This window comes from Pelodiscus sinensis, chromosome 15, assembly GCF_049634645.1.
Source record: "Pelodiscus sinensis isolate JC-2024 chromosome 15, ASM4963464v1, whole genome shotgun sequence".
NCBI classification, from domain to species: Eukaryota; Metazoa; Chordata; order Testudines; family Trionychidae; genus Pelodiscus; species Pelodiscus sinensis.
The window spans coordinates 25,577,715-25,598,893 of NC_134725.1; the positions used below are offsets into that span (position 1 = coordinate 25,577,715).

At 41.1% G+C, this 21,179-nt stretch overlaps 1 protein-coding gene across 18 annotated transcripts in view; it reads left to right on the forward strand.

Moving 5' to 3' along the window:
• RIMBP2 (RIMS binding protein 2) overlaps positions 1 to 21,179 on the forward strand; it is a 185,512-nt gene that overhangs the window by 149,679 nt on the left and 14,654 nt on the right. For 8 of the 18 annotated variants that reach the window (XM_075898435.1, XM_075898439.1, XM_075898440.1 and 5 more), the window contains 3 exons: positions 5,694 to 5,878; positions 15,544 to 15,712; positions 20,365 to 20,468. In XM_075898435.1, the coding sequence (XP_075754550.1) occupies positions 5,694 to 5,878; positions 15,544 to 15,712; positions 20,365 to 20,468 (458 nt within the window). Of the gene's footprint in view, positions 1 to 3,054; positions 3,208 to 5,693; positions 5,879 to 15,543; positions 15,713 to 18,943; positions 19,010 to 20,364; positions 20,469 to 21,179 lie in introns of all 18 variants that reach the window. The other 10 variants (XM_075898436.1, XM_075898437.1, XM_075898431.1 and 7 more) reach the window with 3 other exon arrangements.

Sequence of the window (21,179 nt, forward strand, 5' to 3'; positions counted from 1 at the left end):
AAATAAGTGCACTCATCCACTCATCTATCCATCCACCCATCCATCATTCCATTCATCTACCATTGATTTGCCTTCACCTTCCATTCTCTTAACTACTTTTTGGAATGGAGTTCAGCATGGAAAATTGAGGTTATTGAAGTAAACAAGCAAGTAGGACATATGTCATTCTATTAGATTTGCTTTTACGAACTAATGCATCTCTGTGCTGGCTAAATCATGACCTAAAATATTTCTTGCCATGTGCAAAGAAATTCCAAAAAGTACTGCAGACAAGATAATGGAATCAAGACACCAAGCACAAAGACACTTTCTCCAAAACCTGAACCCTACACAAACAACTAGGAAACAGTCATGAAGGAATGCAAGAAACACAGGAGTATAAATAGAGAACTGTAGACTATGTACAGAAATAAAATCTTCTTGTGATGTAATTCCTATACTACCTGTGCTTATAATAGATGTTACCTTATTAACAGTGTACACAGCAATGGAGAGAACCTAAGGCAATGTTAAGCAGTTCTGTGCTGAAGCTTCATCTATGAAGCTACACAGAGAAGAAACTTCATAGTGTTAACTTACTATAAAGCAATAGGATTTTTTAAATTGTTAAATATGACCTGTATTTTTCCACTTCCCTCTATGGAAATACAGCAGAATGACTATATAGGAAATGTTAGCAGAAATCTTTTTGTGGTGTATAGCACCCTCTACAGATTTGTAAAGCTAGCTAGTTTTTGCTCTAAATGGGAAAACCAATGGATATTCTATTAGGGACACTTAATTTATGAAAACTGGATTTTCAAAAATTACACCTATAATTCATAAAATAATTCTAAGCGTCTTCAATATGTATATGTAGTGCGTGGCTCTCCTCCCATTTACACTGGTACAAATCAGTAATATCACTCAGTGGAATTGCACTGGTGTTTAAAAAAAGAAGCGTGCATGTGCAAATATCAACTGGTGAATAATAGCTGAGCTATATAATTATCAGCTGATAAACATTCTCAGTATAGGTTGCTCTTAGCTAGATCAGTTTCCCCCTTTTTTTTATATGGCTATCCTCTCCCCCCAATAGTAATTTTTTTTCAGGATCAGAATGAATTATACCCGGAATGCTTTTAAAATCTTAAATGCACAATATATTTTATTGCCTGTTAAAATGATCTAACATTAAATACTTGGGATGGTGTTTGAAATAATTTTGATTAAACTGATCCCTGGGGATTTCTTTTAAGGGGAAGATATGGATGGAGCGGGGCCCCGATTAAATGCAGAAGATCTGTCTCTCTCTAAACAAGATTGGGATATAAAGAGTTATTAAATTATGACTTCAACTATTCAGTAGTTAAAGAGCAATATTTTAGGGAGTAGATAAGAAGAATTAATTTTTTACAATCACTCTACATTCAAAATGATAGTTAACCAGAGAATAAAATATAAAGGCTTCAGTCTATTTCTTTAGTGTGGGTTCAAAAATTCATTAGTGTATTTTGTAGTAAGTATGCTTTGTGAATGCTTTACTGGGGAATTCACGGTAGGACTGAATTACAATACTGTCTAACACTGACTGATAAGAGAGAACCCACAGTGGCAGAATTTTTAGCATCTAATGAAAGAATTACCCACTGTCTTCTGCAAAATTGATGACAGCCCCTATCCTGTATCATTCTTAAATGTGATGTGGTTATGGTCCAGGATTCCTAATTGCTGACTTCTTTGACTGTATTGCCATGTTTAAACAAAGAGAACAGGTTTCTAGTAGAGTTCACAGGAATTGGACTAATACAAAACTGAGTATTGTCAGTTTTGCAATACACATGGCTTTCTTAACTCAGCAGGGCATTTAATAAAATCAACACAACTGATTGCTTAGCTATTCAAAAGTAATTGGCAATAAATATGTACCCACTACGTAATAATTATCCGCATCAATATTGTATGTCAGCAAGACAAGTATAACAGCCAGACTTGCTACAGAAAACAAATGAGGAATAGAGTTTCGAAATGGATAGACTGAATAAAACCAATGTATCCAGTGTAATGATCCTTGTACTGATTTGATCAGACTGTCTTCACTAAAGCAAAGTTCCTGTTGACTGCTAAGGCAGTTTTGCCTGAATGAGGACCGAATACTATAGTTATTATGGCTGTCATCGTAAAAAAGTTTTTGTTTTAAAAAAAGGTTGGGACAAATTCTAAAGTTTTTATTGGAGCAAAACTCCCATTAACTGAAATTAGTAGAGGTTTTATTTCATTAAGGCCCAAAGAACATGGGGCCATATATTTTATTTTCATATAGAAATATACTGAGCACCGCATATTTGCTCAGCATCACTAAAATGCTACCATTATTGTTAGGTCAGTAATAGTGTTTTCATAAGGTATTGACACTAATCTTCAAGGAGAGAACAACATATGAACAGTCAAGTCAATCAACAGCACAGTCAAAATCTTATGGTGATAGCTGGAGTTAGCTGGTCCCCAAAATTAAATTCATTTTAGATTATTTCCCTGTTACGTTATGAATATATTTGCACTAACATCTCCCTGCAAACAGAAAAATTTCAACTTAATTCTGGCTTTCGATAATCTACTTCCAAAGATAAAATGTATTTTAAATTTTCCCCTGACCTTGCAGGGGACATAAAGATTAGAATGTTTATTGTTGTTATTTGTATTATCATAGTGCCTAGCAGCCCCAGTCATAGCTCAGGATCCCATTGTGGTAGGTGCTATAAAGAAAAATATAGTTTCCTGCCCCCACAGAACTCAGAGTCTGCATTTATCCTCCAGAAATTCATGTACATTTTTAAAGTATGAAGGCAAGTCCCTTTAAAAAGCAAACATTCCTTTTTGTACCTCTGCTGTAAAAGAATCACTGGAGAGTGATTTCACCTGAGAATGGCCATCATACTGACTCACACATAGTTCTGCAGGTGTTTAGGTATCCTGCTATAACTGAGTCCTAATATTGGCAAAGCCTGCCCTCAGGTGCCTCCATGGGGAAGACGATAAAGTATGTTTAATAGATCATTCCCTTTTTCTCCATAGAAATTACAATGGACAGTAACAGTGAAGGCGGTCGGTCTCGGTCAGGTAGTGAGGGAAATATTTCACCTGTAAAAGAAGAAGCTTATTATCGCAGCATTGGTGGACACAAGAAATGGTCTCAGCAGCGTACCATGGCCTCTGACTATAGATACGGTATGCCAAACCTTCTTCATCCTTTCTGACAGACGCATTAAGAGCCGGGTGTTAATGAGTGCCATTTCAGTATGACAACATTGCATGCAATGCAGATTGCAAGGGGAGTTAATCTTTAAGTCCTGTCTGCCCTGCTTCCAGGTAAGTTTGTTCAGCTCAGCTGTAAGGGAGAAAGAGCTCTTAGTCATCCACTGACATCTGTCATGCAACCAGCTTTCCATACTGAAACAAGTCAAAGCACTCTGCATTGCATGAACCTCTGTGAAACTACTCCTCCATGGCTGTTTAACATCAGTCAACATCTAATGTATGCACCTTTGAACACCCATTGATCAAAAAGATCACATTTCAACATGGTTCATTAAATATACTATTAGACAGAACCAAAATGGGGTTGGTTCATCATTACCAAACCTTCCATAGATAGGAACAGCATGACCAAAACATTACTCCTAGTTTATTGGTTTGGCATAGAGTTGACCTGAAGCCCCTGGCAATTAGTCAATGCCTTTCCATTCAAAGGAAAAACAATTAAATTTTAAAAATGTGTATAGCCCTCTAACTACAAGTGCTAATTGAAGTATGTAAAGTAATAACTGTTTTCCACCCACTACCGATTGTGTTTGCTGCTTCATCAAAATAAGAAGCCACTGCATAATTGCACAAGTCTCAGCCTTTCATAGCTCATTATACAGTGAGTTAAAATACTTAACAGTTTCCCCCTAAAAGTGCTTTGAGCAGATGCAGCCTATAGTCCATGTGAGTGTGCATGCACCACAGCTGGAGAAATGTGCCTACTAGCAGACACTTCCATGGCTGCGTAAGAGCAATGCTGGCTGGAGTCAGAATGCCGAGTGCTGTCTCACCTTACATTTTTGCTCTCAGTTTTCGAGACCTTTCCTTGTGTGTAGCAGTACAATATGTAAAGTACATTAGATTTAGTTTAAATGTTAATTTCAGGCAATGTCACTTGCACTTCTAAATGACATTCCTGAAGGATGGCTAACTGGTCTTCTGTGCATACTTTTGCAAACCACTATGTTCTCATGGATGCATCCTGATCAGATGCAAATTTCAGGAAAGTAGTTCTGCAGCCCTTCTTTAAATAGATTCAGGGACCCACCTCCTGCAAGTATTGCTTAGAATACATGGCTGCAGCAACTCAACAATCTAAAAATGCTTACATAACCTTGACTGTTGTTCTTTAAGCTGTGATGCAAAAGTATATTCCACAAGGTGTTCTCTGGCATCTTGGCACTGTTTTTGGGTGGCACTGCTTTGCTACAGCCAAGGGAAGAGCTAGGCTTCAGGGTGTGGCCATTGCCCCTATGGATACTGGTAGGCAAAGTTCTCCAGCTTCAGTTCCTAGGTTGCATGCAAAACAGCCTGGAATACACACGTGCATCATAACTCAAAGAACCATTTACAGGTAGGTATCTGGTTTTTAGATTAGACAGCAGAAAGTTTTAAATATCTAGAACCAGATTATAAATTAATATAAATCAACATAGATCATGGACTTCAGTGGAGCTATTGACAATTTAGCTGAAAATCTGGCCTACAGCAGTCAGTCACTGAATATAAATAATTAGGCAGTTCACAAGAGCTCTATTCTGCCTGAAACAAATGTGACCATCCTGAATCATCACCACTGCAGTTCAGAATTGTTTTGATAAAATCCTCTGCACAACTCATGCTTGGAACTAACTTCAACTGACTTCTGTTGGAGTTGGCTGCCAGTCAGAGAGCAAAATTTGTCCTGTTTCACTAAAAAAAATAGACTGTGCAATTCTCTGAAGAGAAACCCTGTTTTGCATTTCCAATCCATGTGACAGTGGGAGTAAGATTGCAACTGGGAGAAAATCCCAGTTGCCATTTGTTCATGTCCTCTCCTTGTTCCACTTCCCTTCTGTGCTTTGTGCCTGTGTAAAGCTTCCTGGCTGGACTGTCTTCATACCCTTTGGCTGTTCTGCATTTCCTTATCCACTGTCTTTCTAGTGTTCTGGAAACAAATTTCTGTAGTCATCCATTGAAGCTATGCCCCTCTAAACAGACCATTTTAAATTACAAAAACATTGTTTAAGAGTGATCTGGCATTAGTGGCAGGTAAAGAAGGGACAGTCATCTTAAAAAATGTTCTATAGTAAAACCTAAATAAAATATTTATTTTTTCAATAAATATATAATCTTTCTTATGCAGATATTATTAAAACAGAAATATTGGGATTAAATGCGTAACTTTTTTTTCTAAAGGCTTTTTTTATAATAGGGGTAGAGGGATGCAAGTTTTAATGTGCACTAGGACGCTGCACACTAACTGATCTGTGTGGACCTTGTGGGAACGCATTGTAAGTTTCCTAGGACTTGGTAATGTAGTCCCATTTCAAATAGAGATATAGGAACAAATTTTAGACCTACATTGAACAGGTTGAAAATTATAGACTTGATTGCTGAATTTTTGCTCCCCTCTGATCTTACTTTCACAGATGGATACTGTAGTCGGGACCATCTTTCTCCAGAGATTTATGAAGAATCAGAAACAGATCCTGGCACAGAGGATATTTCTACTCGAATATTCGTTGCTCTCTTTGACTATGATCCTCTGACAATGTCCCCTAATCCTGATGCCGCAGAAGAAGAACTACCATTTAAAGAAGGCCAGATTATTAAGGTAGGAATCTAAAAACAAAGATCTGATCTTGCAAACTCATTCTCGAGGGTCCATTCACACTGAGCAGTTTCTAGGATTAATACCAACAGCCTTTGTTAGAGCCACTAACTTTTACGTATCACAGGCTATGTCCTACACTTCAGAGTTTTTCCAGATACTGGAGGTATCCCAAAAAGACGCCACCACGTCCAAGGAACGCATCTGCCCGTCTGACATTTTGTGTGGAAGAGAAGATGTGCTCTTTCGGAAGCCCTGTAAACCTCATTTCACAAGGAAGAAGACCTCTTTCGAAAGAGGAAGTTCTTCTTCGAGTGGTCCCCATGGGTGCTCCACTCCTGGTGTCGGGCTTGCCCCAGCACCACAGCTCGGAGGCTTTACATAGCTGTTTTCAGCCAGGTCATGCCTGCACAGTGTGCAGCACACACTGTTCGCACTCTTTGATCTTCATGCGCACCCGGTTTACCTGTCAGTTCCTCTGAACCGTCCCTGGACTCAGACGGGGCTTCCATTCTCTCATCCCCTCAGCAGTTCTTCTTCCTCTCAGGGAACCTATAATTAGTTAATTATAAATAGCCTTCTTTTGTTACCTGTTTTTCTCTTATGTACAAAATAAAGCCAAAAAAGGGACTCTTTAGCACTTCCTTGAAGCCCGGCTTTTAATGGCTCCCTGCAGTCACTGGCTAACAGTTCAAACTTTAACAAACCAACTTGTTCTTTTAGAAGAAAAGGATTAACCCAGTCATGCCTGGATCTCCAGGGTTTAAAAAGCGTGCCCAATGCAGCGAGCCCATGCCAGTTTCAGATGGGCATTCAGCCTGTGTACGCTGCCTAGGGGAGAACCACATTCCCCATAAGTGAGGGCACTGCTTAAAGGTGACAGCCCACACTCGTTGAGACAGGGAAATGCATCTTAAAATGTTCCTCTTCAACAAGGTGCTGGACCCCAGTGAGGGGAATGCTAAAGAGCTGAGGGGGGAGGGACCCAAAAGAGAAGGATTTCTTCCCCTGAGCTACTTGTGGGGGAAAAAAAAAAGAAAAGATCTCCCCTGCCAGATCACTCCCACCTTAAAGAACGGTGGGAGGTAAACTGGGATCCTCTGGCTCTGTCCCATGACTCTTACCATCTTGGTTGGGGACTAAAGGGAAAAAGGCTGCGGTTTCCAACAGAGCTGACTCAGAACCAAAAACAGCCTCGGTGCCGACAAATGGCGCCCGTGTTACAAAGGCACCGGCACCGCACTGGTTAACTGCTAAAGCGCAGCAGAAAACTGCGTGGGCAGCAGCAGCAGCAGCACCAGCACCAGAGGGAACTTTCCCGGCACCGGCAACACAGCAAGCAAAGTTGCCGGCGCCGAAGACAGCCTCGGTGCAGACAAGAGGTGCACATCCTTCAAAGGTGTTGGCATCACTCCGTTCAGCCCAGCAAGCGGTGCCGGAGCAGCAGACAACCCTGGGGGCAGCTGTGGCACTGGAGGGAACTCTTCCAGCACCGGCATCACAACAAGTGCTGTTGTCAGAGCCACGTGGTGCTTCCCAGTTCCAAACAGCCCTGGCACATACAGCGCAGCTGATTGAAAGACCAGCACCGCACCAGATGCTGGAGCCGGAGTTTATTCAGGCAGAGCCTCCAGCAAAGGCATCAGCTAAAGCATGGGGACAGAGGACTCCCCACCCCCCCTTTTCCAAAATTTTCACCAGGTCCCCCTCCTTTTCCTCTGATGTATACCTCACCTCTGCACCATACCTACCGGCACCACAGCCCAAGACACCAGGTCTATTATAGACGGTATTCTCCATATGGCCGCCCACATTACAGTGACTACTATAGGCACCGATCCTACTCTCCACCATATGGACGGTCGCCACGTTATTACTGCTTGCTGTGGGTCAGTCACAAGAGGCGACATACCAGTAATAGATCGTCCAGGTGCTAGACGCCGTCTCTGTCAAATCGATATTATGAATATCACCATTCTTTGTACTCGTCACATTCACATTTCCATCACCTTATGCATCAACAGCCCTCACACGACAATCCTCCGTCAGTGGGGTACTCTCTGCCACAGCAGCACCCTGGCCATTGCCTGACTTCTCAAATATGCAGTTTGGGGGCCACAACACAGAAGTCAGACCTGGAAGATGGGCAGTTGTCTGAAGTGGACGACCATCAGACTGAAAATCCAGTTCCTGACTGTTCACCGTCTTCGACATACAAAGCAGTTTTCCCACTGAACACGTCCCCGCCAGATGATTTTAAGTAGTTCCAGGACCTCTTCAAGTGCGTGGCTCAGTCCCAAGAAATCCAGATGATAGAAGCACAAACGAAACAGCATCAACTGCTGAAAAATTTGCATCCAAGGCGGAGCGCAAAAGCGGCCATTCTTATTGATGAAGCCATTATGGAAGCGGCAGACATTATCTGGCAGACACCAGCTTCAGTACCACCAACCTGCAGGAGAGCAGACAAGAGAAATTTTGTCCCTTCCAACAATTTAGAATTCTTCTTTAACCATCCGCAGCTGAACTTGCTGGTGGTAGATGCAGCGCAACAACGGGCCAAGACACCACAGTATAAGATAATACCAGATGCCAAAAAGCTAGATATATTCAGCAGGGAAGTTTATTCCTTGGCGACCCTTCTCCTACGTATTTCTAATTATGCCACCTTGCTATCGAACCACAACTTCGACAATTATGAAAAGATATTGCAGCTTCTTCAGTACCTCCCAGAAAACAAGCACCATCTCTTAAAGTCCCTAGTGCAGAAAGGTTTTACAGCATCAAGAGCAAGTCTGCAGATCTCCTTGGATGCGGCGGACACAGCAGCTCACACCTCTGCAATTGCAATAACGATGAGGCGCTCATCTTGGCTTGCTTCTGCAGCAGTTCCAAAGGAGCTTTATACAAAAGTGGAAGACCTCCCTTTAGACAAAAACTAGTTGTTTGCGGAAAAGATGGATGATATCCTCCACTCTGAAAGAGATTCCCAGTCTACGCTCCGCACCTTGGGGATGCATACACCCCCTTTTCGGCACAAGAGATATTACGCATACCAGAAGAGGTACAACTACCCCTAGCAAAGACAACAATCCGCAGCAAGCCATAGACAATCACGTCCAAGACAGCTCCCGCAATGTAGACGGCCCCAACCATTCCGTTCGAACAACCAACAGAATTCCAAACAGCAAGTTTGATGATTCAGTCAATGGCATGCAACAAGTCCTTATGGTGACGGAACAACAAGTCACTCACCTCTTCCACAATCGACATCAACCTTTTCAAGATACATAGACGGCGATTACATTAGACCGCTGGGTATTACAGCTGGTGGTAATGGCTCACCATCCACTACCTCCTGTCATCCACTCACACACATATCTCCTCCCTGTCCTGAAGATACACTCATGCCTGCACAACCCCCATCCAGGGACAACTTCAAGGTCTTCCAAGACCTTTTCAAAAGGGTAGATGAGCACCTTGAGGTCTCTTTAACCACAATGCCAGAGACCCAGCATAAACTTATCAACATCCTCCATACCTCCACAGCTACAAGGCTCGTGTTCCCCATGGATCCCGCCCTTGGAGATCCAGCCAAACTACTTTGGCAAACACCTACCGCCATTCAAACTGGGGGCAAGAAGGTGGACAGAAAATACCATATAGCTCCTCAAGGGTCTGAGTTTCTATTCTCACATCCTGCCCCTAACTCCATAATGATTGAGGCAGCGAACCAGAGAAGCAAACAAAACATTGCCATATCCACCCTCATCCAGACAGTGAGTGGAAACGTCAAGATGTAATGGGCAGACGATCATACTCCTCAGCCTCCTTACAGCTACGCATCACTAATTACACTGTGAAGTTAGCAAAATACTCTCACCACATATTTGAGCAAATCACAGACTTTATTCAATTCCTTCTAATGACAAAGTAGAACAAATGAGAGCCAACACCAATGAGGGGATATTGATAGCCAGAATATTGATATTGATAGTCCAAGCTGCCTTGGACTCTGCTGACACAGCTTCATGGGCTCTTGCCACCTCAGTGGTGATGAGAAGAGTCTCCTGGCTCCACCCCTCTCGCTTCCCAAAGGAGGTCCAGATGAAGGTGGAGGACCTTCTTTTTGAGGGTCCAAGGCTCTTTGCAAATGGCACTGACACTTTCTTACACTCCTTCAAAGACTCCAGGGCCACACTTAAAATGTTGGGCATTTCCAGTATACAGGCCCCTGCACCAAAAAGAAAGCAAAACAAACTTTACACTCAGAGATACAGACCTTCTTTCACACTCAGAGACAATATGAGATTAGGCAGCGGCAGGGGAGGAGGCAACAGTCAGTTGACCAACCCACCGCATCCCAGGCCTCTAACTTGAGACAGACATTTTGAAGATCTGGTCGAGAGCCATCAGATTTGTCTTCCCTCACCCGAGCCGCCTACCATATTATTCAACCACAGATTAGCACCGTTTTACCAACAGTGGTTCCTCATAACTATAGACAAATGGGTTCTGAACATGATAAAACTTGGCTACTGCAACCCATTCTTACCCCTTCCCAAAGCCCAACTACCCACCCTGCCCCTTTTCAGGGATCCATATCACAAGGCTATTCTATGCCAAGAAATCGATCACCTGCTCTGTATCAATGCAGTAGAAAGGGTCCCACGACAATACCTACACACCAGCTTCTACAGAGAAGTAGTCAGGGGGCTGGAGACCCATCCTCGATCTCAGAGTTCTCAACAAACATGTGCAGTATCAACGCTTCAAGATGGTCACCCTCTCCACCATCATATGCTCCCTCAACAAAGACGGCTGGCTGGTGACTCTCGATCTCCAAGATGCATATTTCCATATCCCCATTCACCCTGCTCACAGAAGGTACCTAAGGTTTACAGCAGGGGGACATCATTTCTAGTATACAGTACTACTTTTCGGCCTATCCACGACCCCAAGGGTACATCTAAACTACATGGCTCCGTCGACAGAGCCATGTAGATTTGTTTGTTTGGCAAAGGGAAATGAAGCCGCGATTTAAATAATCGTGGCTTCATTTAAATTTACATGGCTGCCGCGCTGAGCCAACAAACAGCTAATCAGCTGTTTGTCGGCTCAGCAAGCTAGTCTGGACGCTCCCCTGTCGACAGGAAAGCCTTTTATCGACCTCCCCGGTAAACCTCATCCTACGAGACATAACGGGGCGGTCGATAAAGGGCTTTCAGGTCGGCGCGGAAGCATCTAGACTAGTGCGCTGAGCTGACAAACAGCTGATCAGCTGTTTGTCGGCTCAGCGCGGCAGCCATGTAAATTTAAATGAAGACGCGATTATTTAAATTGCGGCTTCATTTCCCTTTGCCGATCAGCCTAATCTACATGGCTCCATCGGTGGAGCCATGTAGTTTAGACACAGCCCAAGGGTCTTCTCCAAGGTCTTGGCAGTTGTGGCGGCCCATCTGCGAAAATAGAAAGTACCAGTCTATTCCTGTCTTGATGATTGTCTTGTAAGGAGCAACTCATTCCAGTAAACTCAGGACTCAGTGACCACTACTATGTCGCTGTTCAGGTCACTCAGCCTTTAAATCAACCTCTCCAAATACCAGCTCCAGCCAACTCGAGTACTGGAGTTTATAGGAGCACATCTCGATTGTACCCATGCGATCGCATCGTTACCCCACCAGAGGTTCCTTACTATAACACAAGTAGTACAACTTCACACCACTGCCCCACAACTGCCAGTCAGGGCGTGTCTCCAACTACTAGGCCACATAGCAGCAGCAATCGTAGTCGTTCTCCATGCCAGACTACACATGAGGCCTCTACAACACTGGCAGAGATCTGTGTACAGACCTTGGATACACAGCCTGAACAAAATGGTCTCACCATCAAATGCAGTCAGACATGCCCTACAGTGGTGGTCTCAGGAACAAAATGTGTGCACTGGGGTCCCCTTCCACAGATAAGCCCCATCATTCACCATCACCACAGATGCATCACATCAGGGCTGGGGAGCCCACCTGGGTGCTTACCACACCAACACAGTGGACCCACACAGACAGCACAATGCACATCAATGTGCTCAAACTCCAAGCAGTATACTATGCTTGCTGACATTTTTTTGAACCGTATCTTCAACTTCATAGTGCAGATCTTTACAGACAACCAAGCTGAAATCTTCTATATAAACCGGCAGGGAGGGGAGAGATCCTACCCCCTCTGCAGGGATGCAGCCCGGTTATGGACTTGGTGCAATGCTCACAATATAACATTACTTGCCTCACATCTCCCCGGTAAAGACAACGTAACCACAGACTGTCTCAGCAGGAACTTCCCTGCGGACTACGAATGGGAACTAGACCTCATCACGTTGCATCAGAGCGTCACACAATGGGGCTTTCCATAGATCGACTTGTTTGCCAACAAAAGTGTCCACACTACTGTTCGCATTCGGGCATTGGAGCACAATCCCCAGGGAATGCATTCACAATACACTGAGGGGACAGCCCTACTATATGCTTTCCCCCCATACCATTGCTCCACCAAGTAGTCACCAATAGAGCCAGACTGGCCCAGACAAACCTGGTATACGTATCTGCTCCAGATGTCAGTCGAGTGCCCATGGCTCCCACACCTCATCACTCAGTCTCACGGTTGCCTTCAACATCCTCATGTCCACAAGCTGAACTTTCAGGCCTGGCTCACTTCACTGGAAATGGAATGCACAGAGGAAATCCAACAGATTCTCCTTGGCAGTCGGAGAACATCCACGTGCAAAACTTACTTGTACAAGTGGCATCGATTCTCCACCTGGGCTCACCTCCACAATCTCAACCCATCTACCACTCCATTACTCGCGGTCCTGCAATACATCACTGAACTAAAAAAAAATCGGGACTTTCAATTAATTCCCAAAGGGTTCACCTTTCCACTATTACTGCCTTAGATCAACCAATAGACGCCAAGTCGATGTTTGCACATCCTACTACCAAAATGTTTCTCAAAGGATTTCAGAACATTTACCCGTCAATCAAACCCGCAGCTCCATCCTGGGACCTCAATTTGGTGCTGAGAACCTTAACTTGGAAATTGTTTCAGCCTACGGCGACTTGTTCTTTGCATCACCTTTCCACAAAAGTGGCAATAACATCCGCCAGGAGAGTCTGTGAAATTGCAACCCTTATTGCAGACCCTCCTTTCACCAACTTTTATAAAGACAAAGTAGTCCTCTGACCTCACCCTAAGTTCTTGCAGAAGGTGTTTTGCTGTAATTAACCTATTAACTTACCCATCTTCTTTCCTAAACCTCTTGCTAATCAGAGAGAGGCCACACTCCACACACTTGACTTACAGAGGGCCATTGCCTTCTACCTGGAAAGAACTAAGCAAACCCAGAAAACTAACAGGTTATTCATGTCAACCACCGAACGATCCCAGGGATTCCCCATCTTCTCCCAAAGGATCTCAAAATGGATCGTAGAATGCATAAGACTAACATACTCAACTTTTGGCAAAGACCCACATACACAACTTGGTGCACATTCCACCAGGGCCATGGCAACATCAACAGCTTATACACAAGGCATCTCATTGTCTGATGTATGCAAATCGACCACCTGGTCCTCCACTCACACATTTGCTACTCCCTATGCCCTGGATTCTTATGCGTCTAGAGAAATGGCATTTGGACACACAATTCTCATCACAGCCTAAAATGGCACTATGATGTCCAAAGCTCTCACCTCCAGTGGATAAACTGCTTGGAGTCACCTAAGGTAGAGCACCCACAGGGACACTCGAAGAAGAAGAGAGGATTACTCATCCTCTGCAGTAACTGACGTTCTTCCAGATGGGTTTCCCTGTGGGTGCTCCACCACCCATCCTTCTTCCCCTCTGCTTCAGTACTCTCTCCTTTTTTCTCCAGGGCAGAGAAGTAACTGAAGGGATTGCATCTCGCATATGCGCATTAGACACCTAGTGCTGTAGCGCATTTGCGCATGTGTGAACTAGCTGTCAAAGCTACTGCTATTAAAAATCTTCCAGCCAGGAGTGCTACGGTGCCAAAACACCTAAGGTTTGCACCCACAGGGACACCCATCTCGAAGAACGTCAGTTACTGCACAGGGAGAGCAATCCTTCCTTTATACTTTCAAAGTACTTTACAATTATTATCCATTAAGTTGTAGCATCATTAAGTAAACAAATTACATCGGGAACTACTCCATATAACATCAGTTTTTTCATTGCACATTTTACATGTATCGGTAATCATACGTAATGTATGAACTTGGCAGAATTTTAAGTTTATTAATATGATTAAGTAGATTATATCAAGTTTTTTTATTTTGATCAATTTAAATATTAGCAGTTGAACTAACTTATGGATTGTAGGCATTTATTTTTCTCCATAAAAATGTTTATGGTTGTGGGAAATTATAGATAAAGGACCAATAATTACTTAATGCCAAACATTAAGATTCAAAAATCTAAAGTTTTTTAACCAAATACAAGTTCTCAGCATCTCAGAATATAAAACATGAATGTCTTTAAACTGTTACAAGTCTTCAAATAGGAATTTTCTTACTTTGCCTGCTTGTACATTTTGATTGTCATTGATGGAAATACTTTTTCATTGGTTTGTATGTATAGAGACATCAACATTTACAGTTACAAAAACCTATTCTTTGCCAGCCTAATAATGTATAGGAGGAGGCGGTGGCACTCTAGATAATAATGTGTAAATGGGTTCTATACATATAGGGTGAGTCTACACAGCAGGGCTTAACTTGAAATAAGCTACGTAAATTGAGCTATGTCAGTTGTGTAACTTATTTCAAAGTAGCTTATTTTGAAATTGAGATCATCTAGGTTGTGTCTAGACTACATCCCTTTATCGAGAAAGGGATGTAAATGAGACATGTCGATATTGCAAATGAAGCCGGGATTTGAATTTCCCATGCTTCATTTGCATAATGGCAGCCGCCACTTTTTTTAAAATGGGGCTTTTTCGAAAACCCCCCCCCCCCCCAGCAGTTTAGGATGGGGATCTTTCGAAAATAAAACCCTTTTATCTTGTAAACCTCATCATACAATACTGAATTCTCAAATATTTGCACAAAAGATTTTATTTCTTACTTATTTCATTAGCTTTTGGTTAGTATCAATGATGAAACAGACTGATTTAACTTGGATTTACCTGTTATTGGAAATGGAGTTTCATATACAGTTATATATAAAAATACTTTTCGCTATATGAGATATGCATAGCTCTTAGATACACACATCATATTTCAGACAAAAGAATTTCTTCATTTAACATTGATTTTGCCAAAATTTTAATCTACTTAAAATAATAAAACTTTGATTCAATTATTCAGATGCTTCTATAGCTTCTACCACAATTTTTAGAGAGGGAAAAAAAATCTTTTGAAGGTGTTTCTCACTTATGTTTATGTCTCAGCTAACAAAACTGCTGATTTTTGCTCAAATCACAAATTCAGTTAACTAAAAAAACTTAGTGTTTGGAGTTAAAAAAAAAAGACAGATTAGCCATAAATACACATGAACCCAATTCCAGAGACACTTTGTAGTCCTTTGGGACAGTTTTGCCTGTATAATAAATCCCCAATATTAAAGCACTGATTAATTTTTATGCATTGAATATTTAGGTTTATGGAGATAAAGATGCTGATGGATTCTACCGGGGAGAAACTTGTACAAGACTTGGCCTCATTCCTTGTAATATGGTCTCTGAAATCCAAGCAGATGATGAAGAGATGATGGATCAGCTTCTGAAACAAGGGTTTCTTCCTCTGAATACACCTATTGAAAAAATAGGTAGGGGGAAAATATATGCACCCAAAGTTGTGATTTGGTGCTATTAAGTTGGCTGTTTGCGCTTTGGCTTTTTTTTTTTTTTTTTTTTTTTACTGTATGGCACATGCATCTAAATTTTACAGCAGTCTACTGCACTATGGGATACATTCTGTGTCAGCATCTTGATTACATTTTTTAAAAAAATCAGAATATTTAAGCATTTTTACTATTGATGCCACAAATAAGGACTTGCATTTCAGTACTGCACATATTATTATTTTTTTAAAAACACTGATTTTTCTGAAAGCTTTCTAGACACAGAACAAGATCCCTCTGCTTTTGGCACATGCAGTGCTGAGATACTGTATTTGATAAAATGTTTTGCTCACAGCTAGAAAGCATAAAAAGAATCACTTATTTGTTGTTCTTTTTACTCTTCTTCTTGAACCTAACTTATCATAAATTTAAAGGGTTCGTGGCAAAGGGTTATGCCTCACAATATTCAAGTGAACATTGTATAAGTCAAAAAGTGTAAAGGATATACTGATATCACAAACCAACATTGCCTCTGTTTTGGACCAGTTGTCTTAAATCCATGGTTCAATTTTGTACAGAGCCATATTGTAGTTATATACAAATATATTTTGAGAGGGAAAGCCATCAACAAAGTTTAAATCTTTCAATGGAGAAACAAAACAAAGACTGTAAACTGCTAACATTTGTTCAATGTTCTTTAAAAGTGAACTGTAAACATGGCTGCATTAAAAACAAAACATTCATTTGAACAAAAAAAAAATCTCTCCAAAATTATTTTGCAAGATTATAAAATGAAAATAAAAACCCCTAATGGTAAGACAATAAGTGTTAGTCATAAGACAATAAGTGTTAGTCATAAAGTGAAACACTATAGGCTCTTTAAGATCCCAGGAATTCTCTGCTCAATGTTTCCCCATTTGTGTGCCAGAACAAAAGAACTTAAAACATGTAACAAACAATGTGAAAGAACCATGGGTAAAAATTTTAGACCTGAGTACCTAAAGGTACCTAAGTAACATTTTCAAAAGCGCCTAAGTGAATTTGGAGTCATTGACTAAGACCTAGACTCCTAAAAGCCAGATTTTCACAGGAATTTATGACATTAAAGATGCAAATAGACTAACGTGGCTACCTGTCTGATACTCAAAGATGCAAATAGGCACCTCTGGTGAGTTTTACAAAAGCACCTGGATTAGGCATTTCACTTCCTTGCAGTTAATGTTCCCCCTGGAGTACTTGATTCTCACTAGGTGCTTCTTTGCATTTTTACGCACTTAAATATATATGAAAAATCTGGAGTTTAGGATTTCCAGAACCTGTTCTACCCTAGATAGTTAGGTTTGTATAACTACATTGCTGTAGTAAAACCCACACAATTGAGCAATGCAGTTAGTGTCCTAACCCCCAATGTAGACACCGTAAGGTCAACAGCAGAATTTGTGTGTTGACCTACCTACTGCCTATCAGGGAGTTGGAGAACTGACATTGATGGGAAAAGCACTGCTCTTGATGAAAGTGGTGTCTTCACTGAAGCACTACAGTGCTGCAGCTCTGTTTTAAGCATAGACAAGTTTTTAATCTCTTTGAGCAAGTCTACATTAGGAAATTATGTCAAAATAAGTTATTTGAAATAAATCCCAAAATAACTATTTCAAAACAGTGTGTCCACACTACAGGGAAGCCTCAAAATTAGTCTGAGGCAGGCTCCCTTAATGTGGACGTGCTATCTCAACTTAGAACTCTAGGAAGAACTGGAGAGTAATTACTTTGAATGACTCTGGGGAGTAGTTATCTTGAAATAGCAGCAGTGGAGGATCTATACGAATGCTATTTTAAAATAACTATTCCAAAATAAGCGTTATTCCTTGCAGAGAGCAGCAGTTATTTCGAAATAACGTATTTGAGAGTGTGGACACTGCGCTTGTTATTTGAAAATAAGGGGAGTTATTTCAAAATATCTTCCTAGTGTAGATCAGGGCTTATTGCAGTTAAAACAAACTCTAACAAACCCAAACCAAAAATGTGGTAGCAAGTCTCAGAGCCAGGGTCAACTGACTTTAGCTTAGGCTATGGAGTTAAAAAGAGCAGTGAAAATGTTCCCACGTGGGCTACAACATGGGCTTTGAAATCTCAGTGAGGGAGCTCAGTCTCAGAGCATGGGACATTTACACTGCCATTTTTAGACCCATAATGTGAACTCCATAAGGCTGAATGATTTGACTGCGGCTCTAAGGCTTAATGGCTTTTTTTTCTGTTCAGACATATCTTAGCACTTCTGAGATCTTTTTACCCCAAAATCCACACTTAAACACTTATCTCAACGTGACCTGATTTTCAAAAGTGCTGAGCACTCTCACCTCCTGTCAAAAACTTTTTAAAATATGAGTAGTCCTGTGGCACCTTGGAGACTAACAAAAATGTATAAATTATGTCAAAGACAGAGAGAATTGTGTGTGCTAACACACTTTGAAAATGTGATAATTTATTTAGGACCAATACAACTTTAGGAGCATAATTTTAGCTCCGCAGACTGTAGCCATTTGAAGGATCTGATCCTGCAAGCTATTTCTGCAAGCACCATTAACATCTTTATGTGCTACTGGTGATGCCACTCACTGTGGCAGAGAAAAGAAGAAGTTGGCATCTCAGAATTTTCCAGGAGGAGAAAAACTGCCCTTGTATTAAAATGCCACTGTATTTATTAGCATACTGTCCTTAGTCTACAATCTTCTGGAGAGGTCTAATTGCAGGTAACCCCCTCCTTACTTTGTGCCTGACAGTTCACCTTTAAATATTTTGACACTTTAAAAGTGGCTTTTGTTTTAAATCTGGATTACGTTTTCTTGCCACCTTTTAAAGGAAATGAACATAGATTCCTAGAGTTTGGGAAACATGGAGAGTTTGGCTTAATTTTGAATTAAGTAAACACAAAGTGCTTGAATGTGCAAACAGATCCACATTTTCAGATTCCTCCTGTCACACAGTCTGCCCATGTGGAGACTGCTAGTAGGATCAGGCCCTAAATCTCCAGTCTGTTTTATGCTATTATCACATATGATTTAGTCTGAATGTAAAATCAAACAACTAACATGTTGTGTTCAGCTATGACTAATTTTGCTTAATCCTTTGCCCACATTAAATCCTTAAAAATTAAGAACTTTGAACAGCTTCATATCTTTTCCTCTTCTTTTATTTGTATGCATTCCTTTCCTGAAGTCAACTGTGACCGTTTCAAAGAGAGCACACGCTCTGTACACCGCAGATCCAGAAAGTCTAAACGAGGTCTGTGCTAAAAAACAATAACTTGATTGAAGCTGTAAATTAGTTGAATTGCTTTGAGCTGTCTAGATTTACTTTATATGTTTTGATCTTTTAGAAGCAGAGAGGCCCCTAGTACTAAAAGAACGGCCTGCCTTTATCCCAGCAGAGTAGTATGTTAAAAGGGACCCATACAAGGCAGACATTGAGTTGGTCCAATCCAATGAGGAATTGGATCCTAACTCTGTAAAATCTATTCCTTCCCTCTGAACTTCTCCTTGCACTCACTATAAATCCTTCCTTGCATCAGCAGATGAGATTGCTGATGTTCTCAGTATGGGTGTGTGCTGCAGTCTCCTCTGACTGAATGCTTCCTTCCCAGCTATTAGGTGTGAAAGCATGCTGCATATTTCTCCACTGATGACACTAGTCCTCTGTTACCTTACACTACCCTACAATGCTCCTAGCACTTTGGAGCAAGAGTTCTAACGCTGCTCCTAATCCATTTTACTTTATTGCACTTCATAATGCTATTCTCTACCTCATCGGCCCTCAATGCCTGTTGTAAGTAAAACTAACTAGCATGTTTCTCTTGATGTGGCATCATCTGCAAGAATTATGCTGCTCTTTTTCAGTTTTAAAATTAAGCCCATCATAGATTTCCCTGTAAATGTTTAATGTCAGTCAACAATTTCTGGAAGCACTAAATTTCACCTCCTGCTAAGGAAAGCTTTAAACTCACGGAATACTTGAAAGTGCTTTTTATTTATTTATTTATTTGTTTGTTTGTAACCACAAAACTAATGGAAACATTTAGATTCATTTAAAGAATTGATAAATCGCTCATTTGGATCACATGAAAACAGTTGTTTCTTGTCCAAGTACCCTACCAAGAAAGGGAAGAATAATATCAGGCACAAAATTCCTGGTGGTTTTATGCAGGAAAAAAAGACCAGTGAGTAAAAGTGACAGTCTGACTGAAGTGAAACAGGATAGAATGGTGATAATATACTATCCAAAAGTCTGGATAGTAGCACGTGATGATTCTTCTAACCAAAAAGATTTTTAAAAAGGCATAAATAGTAGCTTTCAATATATCAATGGAATTATTTAGAAACATTAGGATCAACCTAGCTGTTGAGAATTAAAATTGGTTTGGACTTGATGTCCAGCTTGCATCAGGAATTCATGACTACATTAATAGATTTTGGTATTTTTCTTTGGTCACTTGTCCAGCTGCTAGAGAAATTGTCTGAGTTGGTTACGACTCTTTTGAGAAAATAACAACAGGGGGGGAGAAAATTACACCAGTGCTGTTTTTATTCTTTGAAGTAACTTTGATAGCTTTCCTCCCTTTTTCCTCCTTATGGTTGGAACAGAAAGGAACAGACGGAGTGGCAGACAGCATTCTGTGTCAACACGGAGGATGGTGGCACTATACGATTATGATCCAAGAGAAAGTTCTCCTAATGTTGACGTAGAGGTATTGATTTAATCAAAAAATAATTTTTACGTTTGTTCTCTATGTAGCCATTGATGAATTAATGGGTTCGGTTTAAATACATTCATGAACATTTTTCAATATTCAGCCCAGCTCTGCTAAACACATTACATAGCCTTGTGATGCAATTATAACTGTCATATAACAAAGATCTACACGAAAAAAGTGAAGAGGGAAAGAATATTTAATAGCTAATGCACCTAGCATCCTTCCTTGAGAGAGCTTAATTGCTGGAAGTGTCACAAATCACACCAACAAACAGGTATTCTCAAGCACAAGAACTGATTTTGAAATGTAGAGATGCAAAACATATCCCAAACACATACATTCATAAAATACCAATTTTTCTCTTGTTATTGATCCGTTCGGCTTCATGGCAGCCCTTAATACAATCTGCCTATATATCAGGCCCTCATAATAGTACCTTCAGCATTATAGACCCCCAAATCTTCATCCTTGGTCTGTCCTCCCTCTACTCCAGAATTTCTCAACCTATTAACCAAGGTGGACTGCATAGGTAGCACTCTGTGTTATGTAGACTGCATCCACACAAAATATTTACTATCTGTATGGCCCTGAGATTATCACGGGTTCTGCAGTTTCATGCTGATTGAGCCACAAGCAGCCCACTGGCCATGGGCTGAGAACCTCCGCTCTATCCCACCTACGTTTCTCATCAGCATCGGGCAATTT